This window comes from Apostichopus japonicus, chromosome 2, assembly GCF_037975245.1.
Source record: "Apostichopus japonicus isolate 1M-3 chromosome 2, ASM3797524v1, whole genome shotgun sequence".
In the NCBI taxonomy this organism is placed as follows: domain Eukaryota; kingdom Metazoa; phylum Echinodermata; class Holothuroidea; order Aspidochirotida; family Stichopodidae; genus Apostichopus; species Apostichopus japonicus.
The window spans coordinates 16,841,778-16,865,836 of record NC_092562.1 but is presented as its reverse complement, the minus strand read 5'-3'; the positions used below and the strand labels follow the sequence as shown (position 1 = coordinate 16,865,836).

Below are 24,059 nucleotides of genomic sequence, written 5' to 3'. Positions count from 1 at the left end.
ACACAAAACTTTGAACACTGAATTAATCCCTCTCTGCAATGTGTGAAGTAAAGTATTGTAGTTTATCCAAAGATCCACAGACTCTAAAAGATACATGTCATTATATGTACAGTAGGGCCGGGAAGTGCTTTTTGTTATTGTTAAATCATGGAAGTCTTACCTTACTGTAGCTACCAGGATAATACACAATTACCTACTGTTGTGAGTACAGTATCCTACAAGTACATTTTCAAGGTTTATATGATGGTAGTATAAACTCAAGTACTTGTTTCTTTTCTCCCACCCACTTGTTTAGGCTGCATATTTGAGAACTTGACAATACAATATGAAGTATGTATGCTTAGTGTGCATGCTGTACCAGCAGGGAAGATTTGATCCGGTATCTTATTCCAAAATGCTATAGAAAAATGGGAAATCTGCTGCAGTATACATACAAACTGTGCAAAGATGTGTACATAAACAGCGTTTTGTGTACACAGTAATCATACTGCAGTGTGTTATAATACAGTATGTGAGACAAAGTTAAGAGCCTTCAAGACTGCCACACTAACTTACTAACAGACTGTAGCACAGTACTGTACATGCATGTACAGTATAGTAAACTCACATATAAACACACACACAAAGTGGTATTATAATTCTAGAATGTAATTTTAGTATATTACTGTAATATGGATAATATCTGCAAGTCTCATTTCTGTGATGTGCTGACAGGGATTATACGTAGCACATATTGTAAGGTAGTGAACCTGCAGTGGACCTGTAGTGCCCGCATGGGCGGCGATCATGGGGGGGGACGGGGGGGACATGTCCCCCCCCCAATATTTTAGGTGGGGGGATATAGTATCTAATATCCCCCCCAATATTTGGTGGCATAGTTTTTTTTTAGCATATTTCTTGTATTTTTTTCATGATATCGCTAGAAATGTCAAAATAGAAAATGCTTAGATGCAACTTACAAGGCCTGGGAAGTGCCATTTCCTGCGATCTGGGAAGCATTTTCGGGCAAAATTTTCTTTTGCGCTTCGCGCCAACTTATGGTGGCGCTACGCTTAGATAGTTTGCCTACAAACTTCGCCCCTCCCTTGGCAAATCCCTCGCAAGGCGCCTGTCTAACCGTGTCACAATTTGTTACTATATATGACCGAAAGCTAGACGGACCGCATCCGTAATGAAAGGGGGCCGAAGGGTGGAATACACCCCCTCGAGCATATTTTTTTTTTTATGATATCGAAGTTTTATAGAAGCCGGTATAAGAGGTTTTAATATTTTTACACCAATAAATTAACTGTGTCTGAGTTTTCGAAAATTGGTTGACCAACATTCTTTATCATACTTCCCTCTACTTGTGCAATATTAACCGGTCTGTTAGGGGTTGAAGGGGGTTTTTCTATATTGGTTGTCCATAGATGAAATTTTGTGCAACATTATGGGTATGTTTTTGAAGTGAATTTATTATTCAAATTCTGAACAAATAATGGGCTTCAAACCTTGAAAAGTGGGGCTGACGGGTATTGTGGGGCGTTACGTAGAATAACCTACAAAAGCAATGATCCACAAGGAGATGCGATGAGGTTGAACATGATGTATGACTGCTGACAATCTTGAAAAAGGTTATGACTATTGGGAAAAGCTTGGTTCTCAGGCAAAAGTGTAGGGCCAAAGCCATTAATGGTCATCACTTTACCTGGAATTTGAACATTGCCACTTAGGCTCATTTCACCCATGGTTATGAGAACAACTAACCAAAGTTCTGTAATCATAAAAAAAAATTACGATAACTCGCATAACAATGGAATGCGGTCATTCCAAAATGCAGGTAGCACACTCCTGATGTGGTGGGACGGAATTTCAGAAAAATGAGGTAATTACATATGGGAACAAAGTTGAATTTTTCTGTTTTTGACAGTATAAATGGCCTTTAATGAGGATACTTTATGCACTATAAAATGTATCAATAGTAGTTCTTGAATGAAGAAAAAAATAAAACGAAAGTGTTCAATTCCGTCCCACCACATTTTTGAACATATTTTTTTAATTTCCAAGGGGGAAAAAAAATGATAATTTTTTTTAAACACTCCAAACTATCAACTATGTATGTAACTGACACCTCTGAGTGGAGAAAAAATAAATATTTTATCCTGGATAGACAGGGGGATAGTCCAACATTTTCGTGGTGGGACGGAAACAAGGTGTGGTGGGACGGAATTTTAAAGAGAAGGCATCTTCAAACAGCATGTCTGGTCCAAAATTCACCTCTGTCACTTAAGATTACAAACTTATTCAGACTCCTTGAACACCCAACCTTATAACAATGTGATTAATTGATGATACTTCAAAATTTTATGTATCTGGATATTCCATACATACTGTACACATCACATCAGTTTTGAACCTCATGTGTCAAAACAACACATTTTTGGGTAAATTGAGAATGGGTTTTTTATCATGCATAAATAAATCCCATCACTATTGAAAGTCCTAGTTGTTCACCCTAGGTTTCTTTCTTGGCCCTTTTGGCTTTCCTAAACTATCCATTGTAGAACATGTGCTTTTGAATTGATATCATCTGCTGATGAACAATGATCCACGTGCACAAGAAATTGACTCTAAAGTCAAGTGGTACTCACATACTGAAGCATACAAGATAGAAGAGCTAGATTGCAAGAATAAAGGTAAGAAATCATTGCTTCTCAATAGTAATATATTAATTTACCTCCATTTCATGGTTATACAGTAAGCAATTCAGACAATTTGATAGTGATAATTATGATTTAGCCTAAGCTGTTGCCTAACAAACTATGCTATATTGGAAAGGTTTAAAACAAAACTTATAGTATAATGAGAGGTAGAAATGTGTAGCCTACAGTACTAATGCTAGGAAGCAAACCCATTAGATGAAATATTACATATTTTGCTGGAGTTGTCTAGCCTAGTAAATTAATGTTTTAGCCTAAGCTGTTGCCTAACAGAATATGGCATGCTGCCTAAGCTGTTGCTATCTACCATACTAAGTTGGATTTTGAAACTTGTAGCCTACGATGCAAAAAAAGTGAACCAAAACACCATGTAGGCTAGTTGAAATATATTGTGCAGGAAGTGTATACTGTCTATGCCTAGCAATTATTCAGCCTGTTCATAACTGCACATTGTGAGGCCAACTCTCATAACATTGCATTTGTAATTTACACAATTCACAGGATGGTAAAGCCAAGTTATTCTTTCTTTCTATTCACATGTTGGCATATGGGGGAAGACCACTATTGCTTCCTGGTCCCCCAACTTCTCAATAATTAAGCCAGAAATGTGTGTGGCTATACCCCCCACCCCCAGTCCCCTTTTCATGCATCCCGCTGGTAAGAATGTCCTTTTATCTCACTTTGCAAAACAGATCAATATGGAGAATCCTGAGCCTCAAAATGTGTCTGCTAGCAGATACATACGTTATAGGAAGAAAAAGGAGAGAATGGGGTGCTGACTGCTGAGGTATTTCCAGAATGGGAGTGGAGTAGGAAGAAAAGGCAAAGGGCCAACCAGAAAGCAAATAATCGAGCAGCGTACAAAGCATCCAATACAAATGTTCGAAATAACTTTCCAACTGAATAAGTCCAAGATCTTATCGAGCATATTTAATATTTCACTCTGGACAGCATAAATTTCATTGTTGCTTATGAAATTCTTGTGAGAGAAAACATAATTATTGATTGTTTTCGTACCTAATCAACAGCCTTTACATTGGAAAAAAATTCCGTCCCACCACATTCCGTCCCACCACATTGACACACTTTCGGTAAAATTAACACAATTCTTATGCATGAAGTATAATTTCTGCCATTGTTTCCCTAATGGTAGAAGAATAGTTCACCTCCATTTCAGTGTTAATAATTACTATGATATTGTACTACTTTTGATAATAATTACATAAAGGTTACATGTACATGATTTCATGAGATTTATCATTCCGTCCCACCACGTCAATATATTTGTGTTACCATGGCAACATCTTCAAATTTGTGTCTTTTTTTTTTGTGTCTGGTTGCAGTCTGTGACTGACCTGTTTGTGTGGATATCCTGATTCCTTCATATATGCTACATATAAAGTGGTATTATTCAAAAGGTCTATCAAATTCCGTCCCACCACAATTACGGTAATTTTGGCTTTGGCCCTGTACATCTGGTTGGTCATTTTCAAGCCCGAGAAGTGCTATTTCCGGTGATCTGGGGGCTATCAAAACCAGAAATTTTCTTGTACGCTGCGCGCCAACCAATGGTGGCGCTCCGCTTAGATAGTAATTCGCCTGCACCCAAGCAAATGTCCCCCCCAATATTTGAAACAAATCGCCGCCCCTGAGTGCACGTGTACAGTATAAACTTCTTTCAGATAGCAATTACTACTGATCTAACGTTAGGGAGGGTGGATGGAAGAAAGGTAGAATTTCTTTAATTGTGAAACTGTAGGTTTCCAAACGTTACACTGTGTAACCTTCCCAAGAATTTCAGATCGAATGAAATTCATTGACCTCCACCTAACTGTACTGTAGCATGTGTGTGTACAGTATACTACAAATTAGTTGAATTAATAACTTCATTCTTCTCATACAGCTGTCCCCTCATACAACACATATATACCCTGTATTGTACACTCCAATCTAGACCATACCTAACCTACAGTATGTTACTTACACTATAGTCTACTTTGTAACATTTTAAAGTATTTTGCTCGAAAGCAGGCGTTTTATACTTGTACAGAAATTGCTGTGTTTACATTCAGTACAGTAAATGTAGTTTTACCATTACAATAGCACACACTCACAGTATGTGTGCATCTAGAAGTCTATAAATTGCAATTCCATACGATTGTGCCATTAATAAAAGACGGAATATCATCTTTCATTTCTTTTTTTCTTTTTCGCAGGTTGGACGGTGAAGACTAAAACTCTTTTCAATATTCACAAGGCTATTTGGTTACTAGGGAAATGTTATCATCATAGACCAGAAGGTAAGAGTATGGAGAACTTCCTCACAGTTAGTAACGAGTAGTTAAGGGATTAGTTTTCAGTCCACTTTGGGCCTGTCAACGTCAGATCCCGATGGAAATGGAATGTACATTTTAAATTCACAAGTAGCTCTTCAGTGTTCAACATGCAACCTGGGATAATTGGCTTTACCTCCTGCCTTTTAATTCTCCACTACCTGCCAAACTGACTTCAAAAGCTGTTAGAACCCTAAATTGATTTTGTAATTCACAGCGTGTACTCCCCTTCTCACCTCATATAACCTTATGCAATTACCGTATTTAACTCGCTCAGATAGCATCTGGCAATTCTTTGTGTGCGTGTACGGCCATCTCCCTTCCGTAGTTGCCATCCTCTTATGCAAGCATCGTTCTTCTATCGCTCTTGAAAATCTTCATTAATCCCGTCACATCTTACATCATTTTATCACTTTGTGTCAAACAGTGTAATTTTGAATACAAGTGGGTCAGTTGGGTGCAGTGCTAAATGATAACAGTCTTTATTTGTTTTCAGAATGGGTAGATGGCTAAATGCATGCTTTGAACGGAGACAAGTAGATATACTGCAGTCATTTGTAATAAACAAACCAATCAGTTTTGTGGGGGTTGGGTAGGGGAATGGAGGGGAGAGGGTAACCCTGAATTGAGTGCAGTTTGTCAAAACGAAACATTTTGATCGACATCAAAAGTCTATTTTTCCTGACAGAGACCATGTGTTTTAATATCCAGATGACATGTTTTTAAAAGGGTAAATGGCACTAAATGCCCTGGGAGGCATAACAGGACCACAGCTACAGTAGACCTAGTTCTGTAAAGTAGTGAAGACCGTATGAAGTTCACATCCATACATTCTGTGCCACAGAGTACTGTACCTGACGTTTTTCACGGTGTTGCATCACAGATGCTGTTTCCTTTGATCTAGGTCTAGTAAATTTAAGGCAGCCCCTAGTGGATGCTATTTCCTGCATGGCTATACTGTAGGTGGTGTGAAGCCATATTCTACTGAAGTGTACACTTGACCCTATTATATAAAATGAAGATATCCATATCCAGCTACCTAATACATGCCTACTCTATACTGTACATGTAGATTCTATAAGTACAGTAAGCCTACTGCACAGTGTATACTGTATGCCTGTAGATAGATACTGTACTGTATGTATGCCTATTCACAGTAGTACAGGTACTAAATATAAAACTGTTAACCATGTCCATGTCACCAAAATCTGTCTCTTTCTGGCATTGGCCCAAAATATGCTAGTAAGGCAGATAATGGACGTCCTTGCTCAAATTCAAACCTGCAGTACACCCTTCAGAAAAGTTAAACGCCCAGCAAATTTTTAGTGGCCCACTTTTTTGCAGGTGTACTGAATGATCTCTTAAGTTAATCTTCAGCATGGACAACGACATTAGAGGACAGATACAATATTCCAGAACGTTTGATTATGGCATTGTGATATTTTTGTGATTATTCATAAACTTCATTAGCTCCTTATTTTTTTTAAAACACATGTAATTTATAATTCTGGAATTGATTAGTCTTTTCCTTGGTATGCCAAAACTTTCAGCCCTACTGTACAGTAACTCCTTCAGTCACAGACACGTATCATAATTGATAAATATCTGGTATTCATTAGCCTGAACTGAATTGGAAAAGAAATATATATGTTACCACCTGCAGACCCCACAGTGATTGAAATTATATTGCACAAATATTGCTGTGTATGTACAGTACTATATAGAAAATTCACACTTTACTGTATTTAACACTGTTTTTAATAGTAAGACTTTGTACAGAACTGTATGCACTGCCTAAAGGTATACATACTGTACATGCACTACAGTATGAAGTGTTTGACGTTAAGTTTAGACCTAAAAGTCTTCAACAATGTCTGTCATAAAACAAAAAAAATACGGAAAGTTCTCTTGCCTTAACTTGCCAAAAACAAAACAAAATGTGTAAATTCTTTGAGATATTTGTGGTATACTTTAAAGCAGAGTATTTGGCAAACATGGATGGTTTTTGATGACCATGTAAAATTCAACCTGTGGCACATCTATTCTCATGAATATACATGATGTATGTATATACGGGGTCCCTGTACGAGGTCTTATTCATTGACTTTGCAAGTAAGTACTGTTAAACATTACCCTTGAGCACTGTGAATCATCCATCCACTATTCCATATCTACTCTTGAAATCTAAATCAGCCAAGTGCTTCTTTTAAGTTTCTGTACATCATCACTTACCTGTCTCCTCATAGAGCTCTACTGCACTCTGACTTTACAATTAGTACAGTAGCATGACTTTCTGCTATTCTTGACAGTGACGTACAAATACTGTACTGTAGCTCCCACAGTACAGCTCACCTCTTGTGAACTTACTGTACACAGTGTACCTCCCTTTCATTCTATCGCCTAGTCAACTGTCCAGTTGTGGGATTTACAAAACCTTTCAAGATGTTTTTCTGTATCTTAGCAGCCAGTATTAAACCTTTGAATCATCATCATCGTCAGGCTTTAAAACACTGTACACCTTTGAAATCTGTAGAATCTTCCAACAGTATTTTCGTATACTAGTTTAAAGCATCTTCTCATTTTGGGAATTTTTAATGAGACAAGACTTAATACCATATTGAACTTTTCCCACTCTGTATGTACAGTAAATTCATTCAAGTATACATCCATCTACTGTAGTGCAAGTTTTTAAGCTGACCTTATGTACTGTACATGTAAACTTTCGATTTTCGTGTTGAAAAAGGTACAGTATGGTACTCTAATAATGGCAGTTTGAAAGCAACTTTTGCATATTTTAGACAATTTTACCAAAATTGCAGAGCATTTCACAACATATAACGGGTAATTGATTTTATTGATCATGAGGACAGTAAGAGTCAAAAGTATTTTAAATGTTCTTGAAAAAATTGACTTTTGCATTCATCGGAGCAATTTCAAAGACTTTTCCTTCCTGCTTGTTCGAAATCTATTTATGAAAGTACATATACTCACTAGGTATGTATTAAAGGGAGGTACATATTTTATGTGACCATTTTGGGGATTTATTAAATTATGCATTAAAATTCCTTACAATTTCTTTTGTGTATTGAATCTGCACAAACTGTTAACAGTACTAGTCTGATATTGACTGCACTGGAGATCTATGTACACTTACTGTAGTAATACCTGGTGTCCTACAGGATACGAATCTTCAGACTAAATGAAGACCTGTTAAAGAGGAAGGCATTATATTAGCTGTCCAAATGTCAAGGTGAAATATCCATGAGTTTGTTGCACTTTACTGGTGATAGATAGCTTCACTCATTCGCTCATTTACTGTCCATAATATGTCTAATCTGTTGGTTTTAACTGTAGGATGTTCCTTCCTACTGTATCCCAATGGGAGTAGGGAATAGGGGGGGGGAGGTCATCTTGGGTATTAACAGTACATTGTGGCTTGAGGTTTGTTGTGCCTGCATTGGGTTTGGTCCCCCTCCCCCCCACTTGCCTTCATGAGTCACAAAATGTTGCTTGTTTTGCATGTGTGTATTAATTTCCTTGAATGAGTTGTTGGAAACTCCTTGTGAGTATAATGATAGTGTATAACAAACAAACATATAGATACTGTACCATACAGTACAGTATGTACAATAAACTGCACGTTCTGTACAGTATAGAACTACTGTATATTCCCAGACTCCTCAAGAATGATTCAAAGTTTATAGTTTTTATCGAGCATATTGAACATGTACGTAATATTTTTTTTTGACCTATAAAAGTCTCATTGTACACATGTAAGGGTACAGGAAAGGCTGTGGCAGGTGGCGGGTATATGCCTACAGTAAAAAATAATTTGGTACCTAAAGTGTTTTAATTTACAGTAGGGCTATAAATAATTTAGCAAACTTTGAGGCATAAATTAATGTTAAAACGTCACAAAATATAGTAATAATCTCTGTTCTAGTCTCTAAGTTGTTGCGCACAGTACGTGTGTTAATGTCAAAGTACTGTACTTACATGCTCTTAGGCCTTACTATAAATCTATCAAGAAGTTCAGTATCTGAGAATATCTTAAAAAAGATTTATTTTATAAAAAAAATGCCAAATGGATCATAAATGCTTTATTGTTGTATTACAGAAAGTGTCTGTGACCCAACTAAAACTATTTTGTGCTCTGTGTACAGTAATATCTGCTATGTAGCTGGCAGGCAATGGTATAGTCTCTTTGTTATACACTAGTTAACTGTAAAGTCCCTTATAGCCAGGCTGTGGCACTTCAAGCTTCCTGCAACGTCAATGTTTGTGAAAGGATATATACTTAACAAGTGGATTTTTTTAGAGAATATAAATACTTTTTTTTTTCTTTTTATGAAAATGCCAAGTGGATCTAAAAGATTATGGTTAAGTCCAGGATGATCTTCCTTAACGTTGACCTTTGTGCAGGGATTAGGAATATAATTTATAAAGAGACATCCCTGTACAGTATACTACTGTACAGTGTAATTTGACCTGAACTGGGAACCTTTTGCTTTCATCAATAGATCAGTTTCATATCGAATTCATATTTTAATTCAAAAGTGCTGTATGTGAAACCCTTAGCAGCATAAACATGAACCAGATTGCGTGATATTTGTTATCGCTATTTACAGTAAACAACATTTCCTTAATTTTTAGTGGGATCATACAGTACTGTAACCAGTGAGACGGCAAAATTGTGATCTTTAAGACCGTTTCAGTTTGACGAATGACAAAATGCAACTTTTTTATTCATTTTTTTCTTTCAGTATTGTATTTTCTGTGGCGATTTCTCATTTGACGCAAAACTCTTACCAACTTTACATCCTCACTTATTATACCTATCTCCATGGCACTCTTGTTCTATTAGACGTAGAGTTATCCAGTTAAACCTTGAATTGTCATGAAACATGTATTGTATACTGTACAGTATATATGTTGTACAATATCAGTTGTGGTTAATTGATTCTTGAAGGGCTCCAAGGAAAGGAAAGTCCTTTTTAAACCATCCCAACTTCAGCTCAAACAGATACAATACTTCATAAACAAGAAAAACATACTTATGTGCACTGCATGCAAAGTTGCATTACAGTGTTACTGTTCATCTTTTAGCAACCAGGTAAAACTAACTGTTCATCTTTTGGAAACCTGGTAAAAATATCTGTTCATCTTTTGAAAACCTGGTAAAAATAACTGTTCATCTTTTGGAAACCTGGTACAGTAGTAGTACTGTACTGTATGCACCTCTGTACAGTCAATGTCCATTGAATGTTGTGTATAGACCAATGTGTGAAACAATTGATGTTTTCCACTTCATACTGAGATGCTCAATTAACATACTTAATACAGTACTGAGCGGAAGAACAAACACAATAACACATCATGGTGGGATATATATTGCTTACCGTAGCTGTTAGCTGCAGTACTGTGCACAAGTGGTCAAATTTTTTTCATACCCACATTTTTTTATTTTTCATTTTATTTTTATTATTGTCATCTTTATGAGGGTAGTCTTGCTCAGTGCAGAAGCACTGCTTTCCAGAGGAGCCCTCAAAAAGTATTTAATTGGCTTTCAGAACACACCTTACTGTTCGCATTCTTGCCCAGATTTCTAGAGTGATAGATCTGGGAATTAACATTTTTAACCATCCTCTCCCCCCCCCCTCCTCCAGGAACCATTCACTTGCATTCCATCTCATCCTACCACAGATTATGAGGAGACGTTTAAGCTTTATACCACCTCATACTGTTTTAGACAAGTGTCAGTGCTCATGCTGTTGTTTGACAACAAAAATTGTAATCTTTTAGCTCTGATCATAAGAAATGAACCCACCTAGAGCAAGCTTTTGGACATGAATACAGTGGGCACACTGTTTATATCTGCAGAGTGCAAAAATATACAATATAATTGTAGGATCAATGTGACTGAGGGAAGGTAATAAATAGGTCATGTGAGTTTATCGACAGACATGTGTTAAAATGACCACATAACACAGGACTCTGGGACATTCCCTGTGGTTACAGAAATGACAACTTAGCTTAGTAATCATGTATCGGTCAAAAAAGTTAGATAATATCAGATTTAACAAACTGTTATTTTAACCACAAAATGTTTCTTTTTCAGACCCTGATCTAGACAAACTACATCCTGGACTACAAGCAGTTCGTTCCCCAGCCGAGGAGCTGTTCAAGCAGGATTTTGTGTCTCGTATCTGGTTGACGTATAGAAGGGAATTTCCCCAGCTGTCCGGTTCGACATTAACGACTGACTGTGGGTGGGGATGCATGCTGCGAAGTGGTCAGATGCTTCTAGCCCAGTCCTTAATCCTTCACTTCCTCGGACGAGGTATGGTATGAAACGATGTACAGGCAAAACTTGTATTCTCGCTTCCTTTGCATCTCTTAACGACCTCTGGCTGCCTTGCTCAGATTTAACATTTTGAGTACATGGTACTGTACATCTGACCGATCAGATTAATCACTATTGGTCAATGTCCCTCCTTCTCATTCTACCACCCAGAGTATATACAAGTCTTTCTTTTCTTTCAATGGACTTAGTTAAATCTTTTTTGAACATGCTTACCCGGTGACCGTCTAGATATATCTTTTGTTGTACACAGTGTTGTTCTACACCAAGGTATGGTGTGAATGTTTACCTGCCAGATAACCATTTAATGAGTGTGATCTGTGAATAAAAGAACAGGTATTATTGTTCCCACCGCCCCACCGCCCCACCATCCCACCCCATCACCTCTCACTAACCCTTCACTATTAGAAAACCATTGATATACAGGTATTAAAAATCATATGTAGGCAAGAGAAAATCCTATAGATGATATGTTTTTTTTGGGGGGGGGGCGGGGGAGGGGGGCATTTGTAAGTTCCATTAATTTTTTGTCTCGGTCTTTGTAACTTTAACAATGCTAAATGATTTATTTCCTTCTACATAGACTGGAATCTTTACAAGAGTCAAACCGTGGAGTCTGAAAAGTTACATCGTCAAATAATCCAATGGTTCGGCGACCAACCCTCCGATATGAGCCCATTCTCGGTCCACCATTTAGTAGAGATCGGGAAGCATTCCGGTAAAAGAGCAGGGGACTGGTTTGGTCCAGCTTCAGTGGCCCATATCATTAAGTAAGTATGCCAATATTACAGAGGCTTCATACTGGTGGGTCTCATCATAGTCTTTGGTCTCAGCCATAATAGGTACTCATATACTTTGTTTTGATCCAGTCCTTGTCAGGTGTTACTATGCTTAAGGTCAAAGCAAGGTTTTAGCCGGTGACCTCACCATAGTCCTGATCACAGTCAATAGAGCTAGGAAGCCTCGAGTTTGGGCAGGTGCTAGCAAGGTGTTACTTTGCTTAAGGTCACCCTGCGGTTCATGATGGTGATCTCACGATAGTGCTGGTTAAATCCGACAGATTGAAGCAGCTTCAAGTTGTGGGCTGGTCCATATCAGGTGTTACTTTCCCAAAAGATAAACCAGGTTTCATACTGGTAGCCTCACCATAACAAGGTCTGTCCTCAACCCAAAACAGCTGCTGTAGCCTGTCTCAAACTTTGTCGCATTCCTGTCAGGATTTTCATGCTGTAGATCAAAGTAGGATTTGAAATTGTGAGCTATGTAACCCTAAATTAAATATGGGTCAATCCCTGATTTATGGGTCAATAACTGAGTTAACCTAGCATTTGAAAGGTAACCTAACATCTGTGAGGTAACCTAACATCTGGGAGTTAACCTGACATCTGTGAGGTAACCTAGCATCTGGGAGTTAACCTACTGTAGCATCTGTGAGGTAACCTAACATATGTGAGATATTGGTTTCTAGCCCTGGCTGCAGGAGACAACCAGGCTGTGTGAAATTGTCTTCCATATTGTTAAATCTAAAATGAGCTTTACACAAAATATATGTAAATTGTATATATAGCCCCTGACTGTGAAGTGTAAGTTCTAATCCATTAGAATTCTAACACTAGCACATGTGTCTGCTTAGCATTGTGCAAGAAATGGGTAACCGTGGAGATTTTTTAACATACAAACCAGCGGGGTGAAAAGGGTCTGTACTCTTTCTGCAGGAAGGAACCCCACTTAAAGGCAAGAGAAGACGGACGTTAGGTCCGAACATTGACCAACGTAGGGGAGGAAGTATTTAATTATGTTATGTTTGAACAAACTCCAGGGCTTAATCTAAACTATTATGAAAATGGCCGGCATTGACAATAAACTGTACTCATTGTGTTTTCTTTTCCTTCTATTGTAAATTTTCAGGGTCGCAGTGGACCAGGCCCCTGAGCTGAACCCAATGTTGGATAGTATATGTATATATGTCTCCCAGGATTGTACAGGTATTAGAGAAATGAAGAAATGATTTCAATACCATTTCTTCCCTCAGGATCGTTAACAAGTCATCCAGAGTCAGACAAATAATTTGCATTGACTGTATTTAGCGTCCCAAAATGTTATTTGTCAGCCTTAATGAACTCTGATAGCTTCTATTATTCGACCAATAGAAGATACTGAAATAGAATGGATGCTTCACTGATTTTATACAACCATTCCGAGATTAAGAAATAGCTACTGTAGTTACACAGATGGCAGTGATGGAGTACAAGAAACTTCTTGGCTGGTTTTATATCTACATGCACGCTGCAAAAACAGTTGTTAAATGATACCTTGGTTGGGAAAACAACGGCGAACCAGTCAGTATTTAGTTATCTAGAGAGTCGCAACCTGAAGGATGTTCATAGGTTACTGTTAAGAGTCACGTCCAGTTGTATGGATGGGTATGTCCGGTGCGGCTATAGACATCCAAAATGAATTTGTACCATAATTTTTTGTAGCCTTTAATAAGTACATGCTTAAAGAGAAGCTACAGAATTGTTTTTTTTTTGTGCTTTAATGGTCCGTAATATTCCAGACTTCACAGTCACTCAAGATGTAGTACATTGAACACTTTCATCGCAGAGATGATTAGACAACTGTTGCATACGAAATCTGGAGATCAAGTTGTTTAAACATTGTTATTCATGTCCTTTCAATTCTAGGTTAGTGGGCATTTTTTTTTATCAGCTACGTGGAACACTCAGTGCTCAAATCTGTTAAGAAGTGGGATACCGTATGAGAGGAAATAAGCTATATTATAAATTTATTTGCAGGGGATTTGTGCATTTAAGAGCATTTTAGAGAGATTGCATGTTCTCAACCAGCTTGGACAAGTCATGTTATTCGGGTCGAGGTGGGAGCGAGATTGGGAATGGGGAGTTATACAAGAATCGACCCCCTCCTCTGTGATGGTGTTCAATGAAAAGGTCCGGGTCTTCGGTGAACGCACCACTCCAGAAGAAATCCTCCTTAAAGGCCTGGCATTATTTATGTGTATATTGAGAAGGAGGAGGTGTACAAAAGTTTACAATGTAGCAGACTTAACTTCTACAGAGTTGGCTGTTTAATAAATAAAGATTGTTGTCAGAGGTAAACTCAGAAACCAAGAAGATGTGTCAAGACAAAAATCTGTCTTATAGAAAAAAAAAGGAATCGGTTTTTATAAATAAAGTCCCAAAAGCTTGTATTGTAGTCATTCTTGATACATAGAACTAATAATGTTTAATAACAATGTTTGTTATATTCTTTGCAGTTTACAAACAAGATGTGATCGATCTCTGCACCAGGAAGAGGAAGAAGTTGGTGAAACCCATCTACCACGACGTTCCCGAAAGGGACTCTGTCGGGAGCGGCACGGGGGATCCGTCGCGAGAAACGAGCAAGCATTCTTCTGCAGAGAGGAAAGAGTTGCTGCACCAGCAGAGTTCTTCAAGTTCTTTTGCGGTAGTCGGAGATGAGACTGGAACAAGGACGTGCAATAATGAAGAAGATTCTTTCGGTACGACGGAAGAGAGAAACTCATCCTTCGGGAGTGGCGTCGACAAAGAAACAATTGCAAGCGAGGATTCTTTCGAAACAGTCCTACGGCAGTTTGATTCCGAATGGGACAAGTATTCAAGTAACAGTCGAGGAAACGATCAAGACGGACTAAGCTTGAACGACACTGCCGACACGGTAAATTCATATCGGGACCCAGCGTCCAAAGTGGAGAGGTCCGACGATGGACTGGGTGCAGTACTAAAACAATCGGTGGGTGAGAAAGAAACAGCCGACGAGACGGATGGACGGACAGACGAAGGACCGTCGATATCCACCGGTCGGGCCGGTGCGGACAAGTCGGAGACGAAAGCCGGCTCAACGGACCGTAGAAACGACAGAGATCTTTCAGAAAGTGAAAAGGAAGCCACTCGTGAGGAAGAGATAAAGAAGACAGGAAAAGAAGAGAACGATGGTGAAGCAACTCACAGTAACAACAGCAACAGCCCCACGGAGGAAGAATATTCCAGGTAACTTTACAGCTTTGCAAATTATTATGTCATAGAGGGTAATAAGGACGAGGAACTAGGTCGGGAAATTATCACATGATACGGTTGTTGTTTTGGTTCAATGAGGTAATATTAACTTTAACTTCCTCGTTGCTACACTCAAACTTAAATTTCTCGCACCCAGAAAAAACAAATACCCTTAGATATCAGACACCGGTCCAGGATTTATAAGGAACGGATGTCCCCCTGAGATTGTCAAAGTCCAATCCCATTTAGGATGTTTTCGGAACCAAATTTTACAAAACAAATGGTGCATTCTGGGAAATATTAAGACTGTAAAATCAACCTACCATTATGTCCAAATTCAAAGTTTAGGGATAATAACCACTTTTGTATTTTTTGTATTAGGCTAAACCCCCCCCCCCCCTTGCCCCTCTGGCCTGGTAATAATGAAAAATTATAATGTGATACGTTTTTTTTTGGTTCAATGAGGTAATATTACTTTAACTTCCTCGTTGAGATACACAAACTTAAATTTCTCTAGCCCAGAAAAACAAATTCCCTTAGATTTCAGACACGGTTCCAGGATTTTATAAAGGAGGGATGTCCCCCTGAGATTGTTGAGATCAAATCCCATGTAGGCGGTTTTGGGAACTTAAGTTTACAAATCAACCTACCATTATGTCTAAATGCAAAGTTTAGGGATTATAACCACTTTTGTATTCTTTGTGTGAGGCTAAAAAGATGGGAGATAAACAAACCCCGCCTTCCTTCCCCCCCCACCCACCGCCCCTCTGGCCTTTCTCCTCATCTGTATTTAATAATGACGAGACAATAGTTATAACTGCATATGCACACTACTTACAGTATAAGTCTGCGTTTCAGAGAAATCCATAGATTTTCTCTTTTGTAGAGGACTTAATTACAGTGTAAAATTAAGTTGGCCTGACGTTCGGTTTTTTCCTTTCTTCTCTCCATCCCTTGTCTACTAATCCCCTTACATCTATCTCTTTGTGTTCACATGCTCATTAACCTGTCTGTATTCTGCGTGTTTTTGTTCAGTCTGTTAAGTACTGTTACTTGTCATTTAGCCTTTGAAGAAGATCCTGCTAGGATCGAAACGTCAGGCCAACTTACTTTTACACATTCTCCTACACAGGCTCTCTAGTGGATAAGCAGTTTGCTAACATTTCTATTTTATTTTGACTTAAAAACAGGTGTGATATTTTTTGCTGTTAAATACATTGTAACATTACACCTTTCACAGGTCGTTAATCTTTGTTCTGGCTGTGTGTGACAGTTTCCAGTTTCAGGAAATGATTCCTCATTAAACTGAACGGTACTATTGCTTAATGACCGCAAGATTAATCATTTAGTGTTAATTGCTAATAACAGGTACCGCATCAGGTTTATAACACGTCAGCCAAGTCTTGTGACTTTTGTAAATAAATCATTACATCATTGACAGAAGTCACATGCTTTCCTGGATGTTTAGAAGGTTTTCGTCAGTTTTGAAAGATGTTAACAAAAACTGAGGCAGATGAATGTTTGCATTTAGATTTAGACAGTTCAATTTAAAAAGTGACTTCCTACATCTAAAATGAGCTGGTGTTGTTTCAAATCTGATCGTCTCCTACCAAATAACTCTACACAAAGCTTTGCTTCAGTACTTGATATTATGTATTCGTCATGTGACATGTGACAGTCACCAATATTGTCACCAGTCACCATATAAGTGACACTGGTGGACTGTACACACAAGGGTTTCCATCTTCAACGAAAAAAAACAATTTAAGCGATGGAATGCAGCAGATTGCTTTTGATTTTTGAGGTTATGCACTTTAGACGCAACTATGGTTGTGTAATCTCTCTCAGAGATTACATTACGGTTGTGTAACTGATATGACTTATCTCAGGTTACGTTACTGTTTATCAGCTGACAACAAGGAACTAGAATTGTTACTGTAAACACTGTCTGGTTCTCAAGAGTGACATAGCTAGTATACAAATAGAAGTTACAGTGCATATCACCAGTACTACACATGGAAACAAAGGGAAGTGGCTTGAATGGATATTCTGAGGTTGGGGAATTTTTTGGGTCAGGCAGTGTACCACTTTATAGTGTTTACTGTACTGCAACTGGTATTCCACCAGTGCTATTGCTAGGATGTTGAAAAGGGGGAGGGGGATCCCATAATACTTTTGGGGGAGTGGGGGGTGGGAATTTCAAAAATGTTAGTAGTTAGATGTACGTACATGTTCCCGTACCAAGATTTAGCGCACATATAGTACATACAGTGCAGTACACATGGTCGACCATTGCGACCAATACACACTGTGCAGTGCGGCACTAACGAAGCCAGTGTTTTATTTGACCGATCACATAACTCCTTACAAAAATCGACAAAACTTGATAGTATCTGGCTCCTTATTGGCAAGTTTTGTAACTACAGTCATGGTGCAAGTTTCGGGAAGTACCAGGAACCGTTGCGGGAAATTCCTCCTAAGAGAAAACTGATAAATTGCGGGAATCCAGCAATGTTACCGGACTGTATGTTGAAATCTTTAAAAAATGGTAAAGGAAATGGTTGTGTTATGGCAATTGAGTTGATTTTTAAAACTTTCTCGCAAATATTTAACCGTTTATGTGAAAGCAATATTCTTTGTACAGTATGACCAATCCGAGTTATACAGGAGAGTGTAGGAACAAGTACATGGTACTCGGAAAGTGCCTGATAATTATGTCATATTTATTTTTAAAAACTATGATCATATTTCTGTAACCCCTTGTATATTTAAAAAAAAAAAATATTGTGCATTTTGAGTGGATCAGTGTTGAAGTTATTAACAAAACTGATTACTTTGGTGTGCTCGTCAGTTTTTGTTTCTTACAATCATTAACCAGATATGATTGCAGGTTTTTACTTTATATATAGTTGTGTATTATTAACTTCCTGTTCCTCCTCCTGTGTAAGAGGGCCAAACCCTGCAGGCTTGTTACTGTCAAGAGCTTGTCAATTCTTGTTTCCTTGTTTTCACTTGTGTTGAGTTATACATCAGTGATTAATTAATACTTTCTGTTTGTTTTTTGACTGACTTAAAATTAAGTTTGATATTACTGATTTTCACAATCAGTAAATTACTGTACATCATACTTGTCATAGATACAGTACCTAATACAGTATTGAGATGAAAAAATATGTCAGTACAGCAACTCCATGTATGGGGACTACTAACATCACAGAGTCATGATTCCAAATTGTTTTTTTACTATATATATATACTGTATATATATATTTGTACATATGCCTACAGTGGATTTACGACCTTCTTTACCGGTTTCGAACCTCTGCACATACAATCAACGTCCATAGCCTAGTGGTTAGGGTGTCGGCATATAAAGAGGGAGGCCTGGGTTCGAATCCTGGAGGAGGCTGGAAGTTTTTCACTGTTCTGGATTTTTCGACTCACTATGAATTCAATTATATATATTCGTATGTATATATATAGAGAGATACACATATTTATATATTGAGTATTTATTTCATGTAAGTTTCAATGAACAAAACAAATTGACTACAGTAATCACCTGTGACATTGTCACAACGTAGCAGGCTTCTAGAACTCATATTAACTGTGACTCATATTTTCTCAAGTTGCGGGTACTTAACTGTAATGGAATTGTACTGCAGTTGTACTCATACTCAGGGCATGTTGGAAATGTACTATGGATACTAGTACAAGCTGAAGTACTGGTAGTTGTCCAAGCAAATGAAAAATCTACCTGTACTCAGGAATGCTGAGGCGCAGTACAGTACTTGTATTCCAAGTCTGTCTGCGAAAAAAGTACGGCAGTTTAGAGGAAGTCTGTAACTTATGAATAATATACTACTGTAGTAATGGTGATTCTATAACGCGCGCATATCCACCCGTAGGGGCGCTCAAGGAGAGAAAATGTTTCATCAGTGTCATGTAATTTACCTACAGTACCACCCTCTCATCAGAGTTACAAATACCTGTTCAAGAAGTGGGGCTGATGTTGGTCTTGTCACTAACAGCTGCAGCCAAACTTACGTATTCATCTTGAAAATAAAACACCAAGGAAAAAACCCAGAGTTATTGGTGATGTATCTCTCATTGAATATACCGATATTGACCGTTTGTCCGTTTTCTGTCGTTGCAGTGACTGGTGTGCGGTGATTATACTCGTCCCGGTCCGTCTCGGTGGTGAAGAGGTCAACAACATCTACATCCGCCCCATCCAATCACTCTTCTCGATGACCAACTGTATTGGCATCATCGGGGGCAAACCAAAGCACTCCCTCTACTTCGTGGGCTTTCAAGGTAAAAAAACACCTGGTGGTCATTGTTGGTCAAGTAGGTCTTTGTCATCATGTTTTGTTTGTTTTGTAACACATCGAGCATATTGAACCGATGTATAGAGGAGCAGCAGTAATTGATAAGGTTTAGAATCGTAATAAATATAAATAAATATATATTAACTTGAAATGGGCAACAAAATTTGGGGGTAGGAAAGGGATTCTGACTTGTTCCCCTGGGGATAACAAGCCCATTGCTCTACCAACTGAGCTACCCAGCCCTTAGATAGTGGCGATCCCTATATAGCCATTTCTTTGCTTGGGGTGCCCGTCAGAAGCCACAGTACAGTACCTTGCATACCGTGTAACCAAGGAAAATGCCCCAGTTTCTCTGGATACAACTCAGAAAGTGGCAGAACAGGGATTTCGAGAGGTAATCAGTTTTTCACTAGTTCTGGTCACTGCTGGTTCCAATCCCATTATAGCCCAAAGTATCTGCGCTATTTTCAAAGTTTGATATTTCCCAGTCTCTGTTCTGTCTTTTTATGTGATATAATAAGTAATAGTTAAATTAAAGTCAAACATGCAGAATGGTAACAAGAAATCCTGTGTTGGTTGTTTTTTTATAAAGAAAGTACACAGCACAAAGGACCAAAGGTAAGGAAATCAATGATTACGGGCGTAGAAAATGCCTACCCTCTGGAGTGGTTTTCACCCCTGCCATACCCTCTTGGGGTTTTCTTTTTAACTTTTTGTGGTTCCTTCCAAGTAGAAAGACTCAAGTATTAAGGGAAAATCAGTGAGTGGCATTGTTGCCCGTAACACATTAGAAGCGACTACTGCTCAAGCATCAGTGGTTGAGAAAGGGTAATTAATAGGTATCATTTTGCTTGAGTCTCGAATCGACCTTTGACCTTTTTTTTCCATTTCAGATGAGAAATTGATCCATCTGGACCCTCACTACTGTCAATCGGTAGTTGACATGAAAGAGAAAGATTTTCCAATTTGGGTAAGAAATTGAGAAATATTTTTGTCATCTAAGTAAATATTTATACAATCCCTTTTTTTATGTCCTTTACCGAGAAATTAGTTCAAGTGGAATGTGAACTTTGATATACCGCCAGAATCACTCCAAGAAGGAAAGGGGGAGGGGAGGATGACAGTGTCACATAAGAGCACAACTGTTATTTCAATGTCAAAAATATATTTAAAAGAAAAAGTACCCCCCCCCCACAAAAAAAAAGAAATTGCGTATCGTAACTTTTTACTTTCCTTCATGCCCAGTTTACCTGTCTACAGTACGTATGTATTGCATTTAGACAGATAAACGGGCATGCTGGTAACATGCATTTTTGGACTGCAAGTAATATAGATTTTACATTCAAGATGGATTGAATCTATAAATCATGAAATTATAGGGTTTTTTTTGTTTTTGTTTATTTCCTTCAGACTTTCCATTGCATGTCGCCAAGAAAAATGGCAATAACCAAGATGGATCCAAGCTGTACGATTGGTTTCTACCTCAAAACCAGGGAAGACTTTGATAAATTCTGCATCGAGATCCAACAGGTGAAGACTCTCTTACATTTGCTCGCTCCTCTCTTACCTGTCTCCTCACAACCTTAGCACTACATTCTCCTGTGCCTAGAATGTATTTTTGCCTTAGTCGTCTGTGGAATCAGACTCAAAGAGTATTTAAATGCTTCCATCTGTTTGTTGCAGAAATTCGTTGTAGATCTCAGTCCTAATTGTTAGCATGTTAACAGATTCAAGAGTTGCCAGAAGTTTCAAGAAAATGAAACTTTGTCAATACCTCTGATTTTGTGGATTATTGCCAGGTACAAATAAAAAAGAGGGGCTTGTTTTGTTTTGAATTTTTACCATGTTTGAATTATTGAGCATGATATCATTTTTCTGAGTATGTTGTAATATACCAATCTGTTTTCATCAAACGTTTTTGTCTTCTTAATAACAATGCCAAAATAGTCTTTCTTTCAGAGTTGAAAAAAGGGGAAAACCCCACCCACCTCTCAAATGTATTAAGTCTTTATGTATTAAAAATACATATGTAATGAATATATTTATATAGGTTTTAATAGGCAATATAATGGGTCAGGGAAATGATACAAGAACGTATTTTTTTTTTATATCATATTTTTTTTATATTGTTCAGTATCATCTTTTCCTTAAATTCACAAAAATAATGTAAATGTATTTTTTTATGCTCTTGCTATCTCTCTAGGTGATCAATCCACCCGGAAGTGGTAAAGATTACCCAATGTTCATCATCAGGGAGGGGCGCTGTCGAGAGTGGAATGCCCAACACGAGACCTCGACGAGAAACGAGAGATACCTTCGAGTCCGACACGTGAACGAAGATGGCAAACTCATCTCACCAGTAACAGCCTCGGAGGATTTTGTCCTATTAGATTAACTCCACTGTGGAGATATTAATTCAGGGATATTAAATTTCATCTATAAATACCATAAATATTCAAAACATGCAGTAAAAACATCAAAAGATGGGCAAAATCCAGTTTTTAATCCTGTTTAGTGTCAAACTGTTAGTGTATCTCGTTATAAGTATCAGACTATGCATTCATAAATCGTTGTATTTCAATAATGTTAAAATACGGTAAAACGAAACACTACAGCATTAAGTTTTCTGCGTAGATGTTTGCCCAATTGTGCTGTGACTGGATAAACACAATTATATATATATATAAATGTCATGACATTTTATTACTGAAGGTAACAAGTGTAATACTTAAATGTTTTGATGAGTACCGAAGTTTGGCGTTATCAGACAGAAAAGGCTGAAAAAGAAAAGGCTACAGCGTTAAATAGTTCAGTAAGTTAAGAATTTACTTTAACACGCACCTCCCTATCTCCTCACAACCTCCCCTATCTCCTCACAACAACTGCATTCTTGCATGGTTGTGTATGTTACACTGGATAAACTATTGAGCACTGCCCTCTCTCGGTAAGCCCTTCTAAGTTTTACCACCCAAAGTGGCTGGTAGGTGAAAGTCAGAAAAATCTTCTGTAGTGACGATTTATGTGTTGTAATATTATCGTTATTTTACATGCAACTCGTCAACTAGTTTGCTTGGATTTTAGGTACGTTTAAGAGGATTAAGTCTTACTTATGTACTACTATTGGTGGTTGAACTCAGCTTCTAAAGTCATGCAGAGAAGGATACATGTGCATAAAAGTATCTAACAGATCATCATGTGTTGTCTTTCAGTGACAGAATCTTTGGAAATTAAATCAAATGTTAAGAAAGCAGTAATCAAGTAATATAAATATGAATTACGATCTTCCTTACCGGTTTCGAACCTCTGGACATACAATCAGCGTCCATAGCCTAGTTGGTTATGGTGTCAGCATATAAAGCGGGAGGCCCGGGTTCGAATCCTGGTGGAGGCTGGAAGTTTTTTCACTGTTCTAAATTTTCCAACTTATTACGTTTTCAATTATATATATATGTATATATATATACATACATAATATCCCAGTGGGGGCTAGAAGTTTTTTCAATTTTCTGGATTTTCCAACTCATTGCCATTTCAAATATATATATATATATATATATATATATATATATATATATATATATATATATACATATATACATATATATATATATATATTTATATATTTATATCTATATATATTATATCTATATATATGTATATCTATATATATATATATATATATATAGCGAGAGAGAGAGAGATAGATAGATAAATATATTTCTTTGGTTATGTTTTTAGTACGAGAAAACTTTGGAAATAAACCCATGTTTTCTCGAAGAGGCTGAACAATTACAATGGCACTGAAAGTTGGCTTGGCTAACCCAGAATTAAAGACATGCCTTTACTTTTGACTTTTTTCAAAGTAAACATGTCCCTAATGTTAAAATGAATGTTAACTATGGTCCATTATATCTTAGCCAAAACAAAAATTGGTCAAGTACTATAAAAAAATAAAAGTAGCAAATGAAACACTGAACCTTTCTTTGAGATTTTTAATCAGAACTTGTTTTAAAGAATCCAGTTCTAATAGTAAAGGAAGCAAATGTCGTATGACTCTTTCAGGATATGCTATAATGCAACTTGCCTTAGTTTATCTTATGTTTTCCTGTTTCAGATATTTTTTTTATTTAGGGGAAGTTCCCTCCCCTAGAACCAATGATGACATGAATTGTTTTCTTGGGAGTAATATTTCATCTTTAATAGTTAAAATGCTGCATAATAATCAATGGGTTTATTGTTATAATCATTTCTCATGCTTATAACAATCAGTTATGTTACAGATTTGATTTATTACTTATTAT

The 24,059-nt window shown here is 37.5% G+C and overlaps 1 protein-coding gene across 1 annotated transcript in view; it reads left to right on the top strand.

The window, feature by feature from the left end:
* The window catches only part of LOC139980211 (uncharacterized), a 30,889-nt gene extending 7,566 nt beyond the window's left edge, over positions 1-23,323 (top strand). The window contains exons 2-10 of the mRNA XM_071991710.1: positions 4,916-4,999; positions 11,151-11,372; positions 11,977-12,163; positions 13,302-13,378; positions 14,668-15,421; positions 19,584-19,744; positions 20,652-20,728; positions 21,169-21,288; positions 21,962-23,323. Of these exons, the coding sequence (XP_071847811.1) occupies positions 4,916-4,999; positions 11,151-11,372; positions 11,977-12,163; positions 13,302-13,378; positions 14,668-15,421; positions 19,584-19,744; positions 20,652-20,728; positions 21,169-21,288; positions 21,962-22,153 (1,874 nt within the window). The 3' untranslated portion in view covers positions 22,154-23,323. The remainder of the gene's footprint in view (positions 1-4,915; positions 5,000-11,150; positions 11,373-11,976; positions 12,164-13,301; positions 13,379-14,667; positions 15,422-19,583; positions 19,745-20,651; positions 20,729-21,168; positions 21,289-21,961) is intronic.
* The last annotated feature ends 736 nt before the right edge of the window (positions 23,324-24,059 follow it).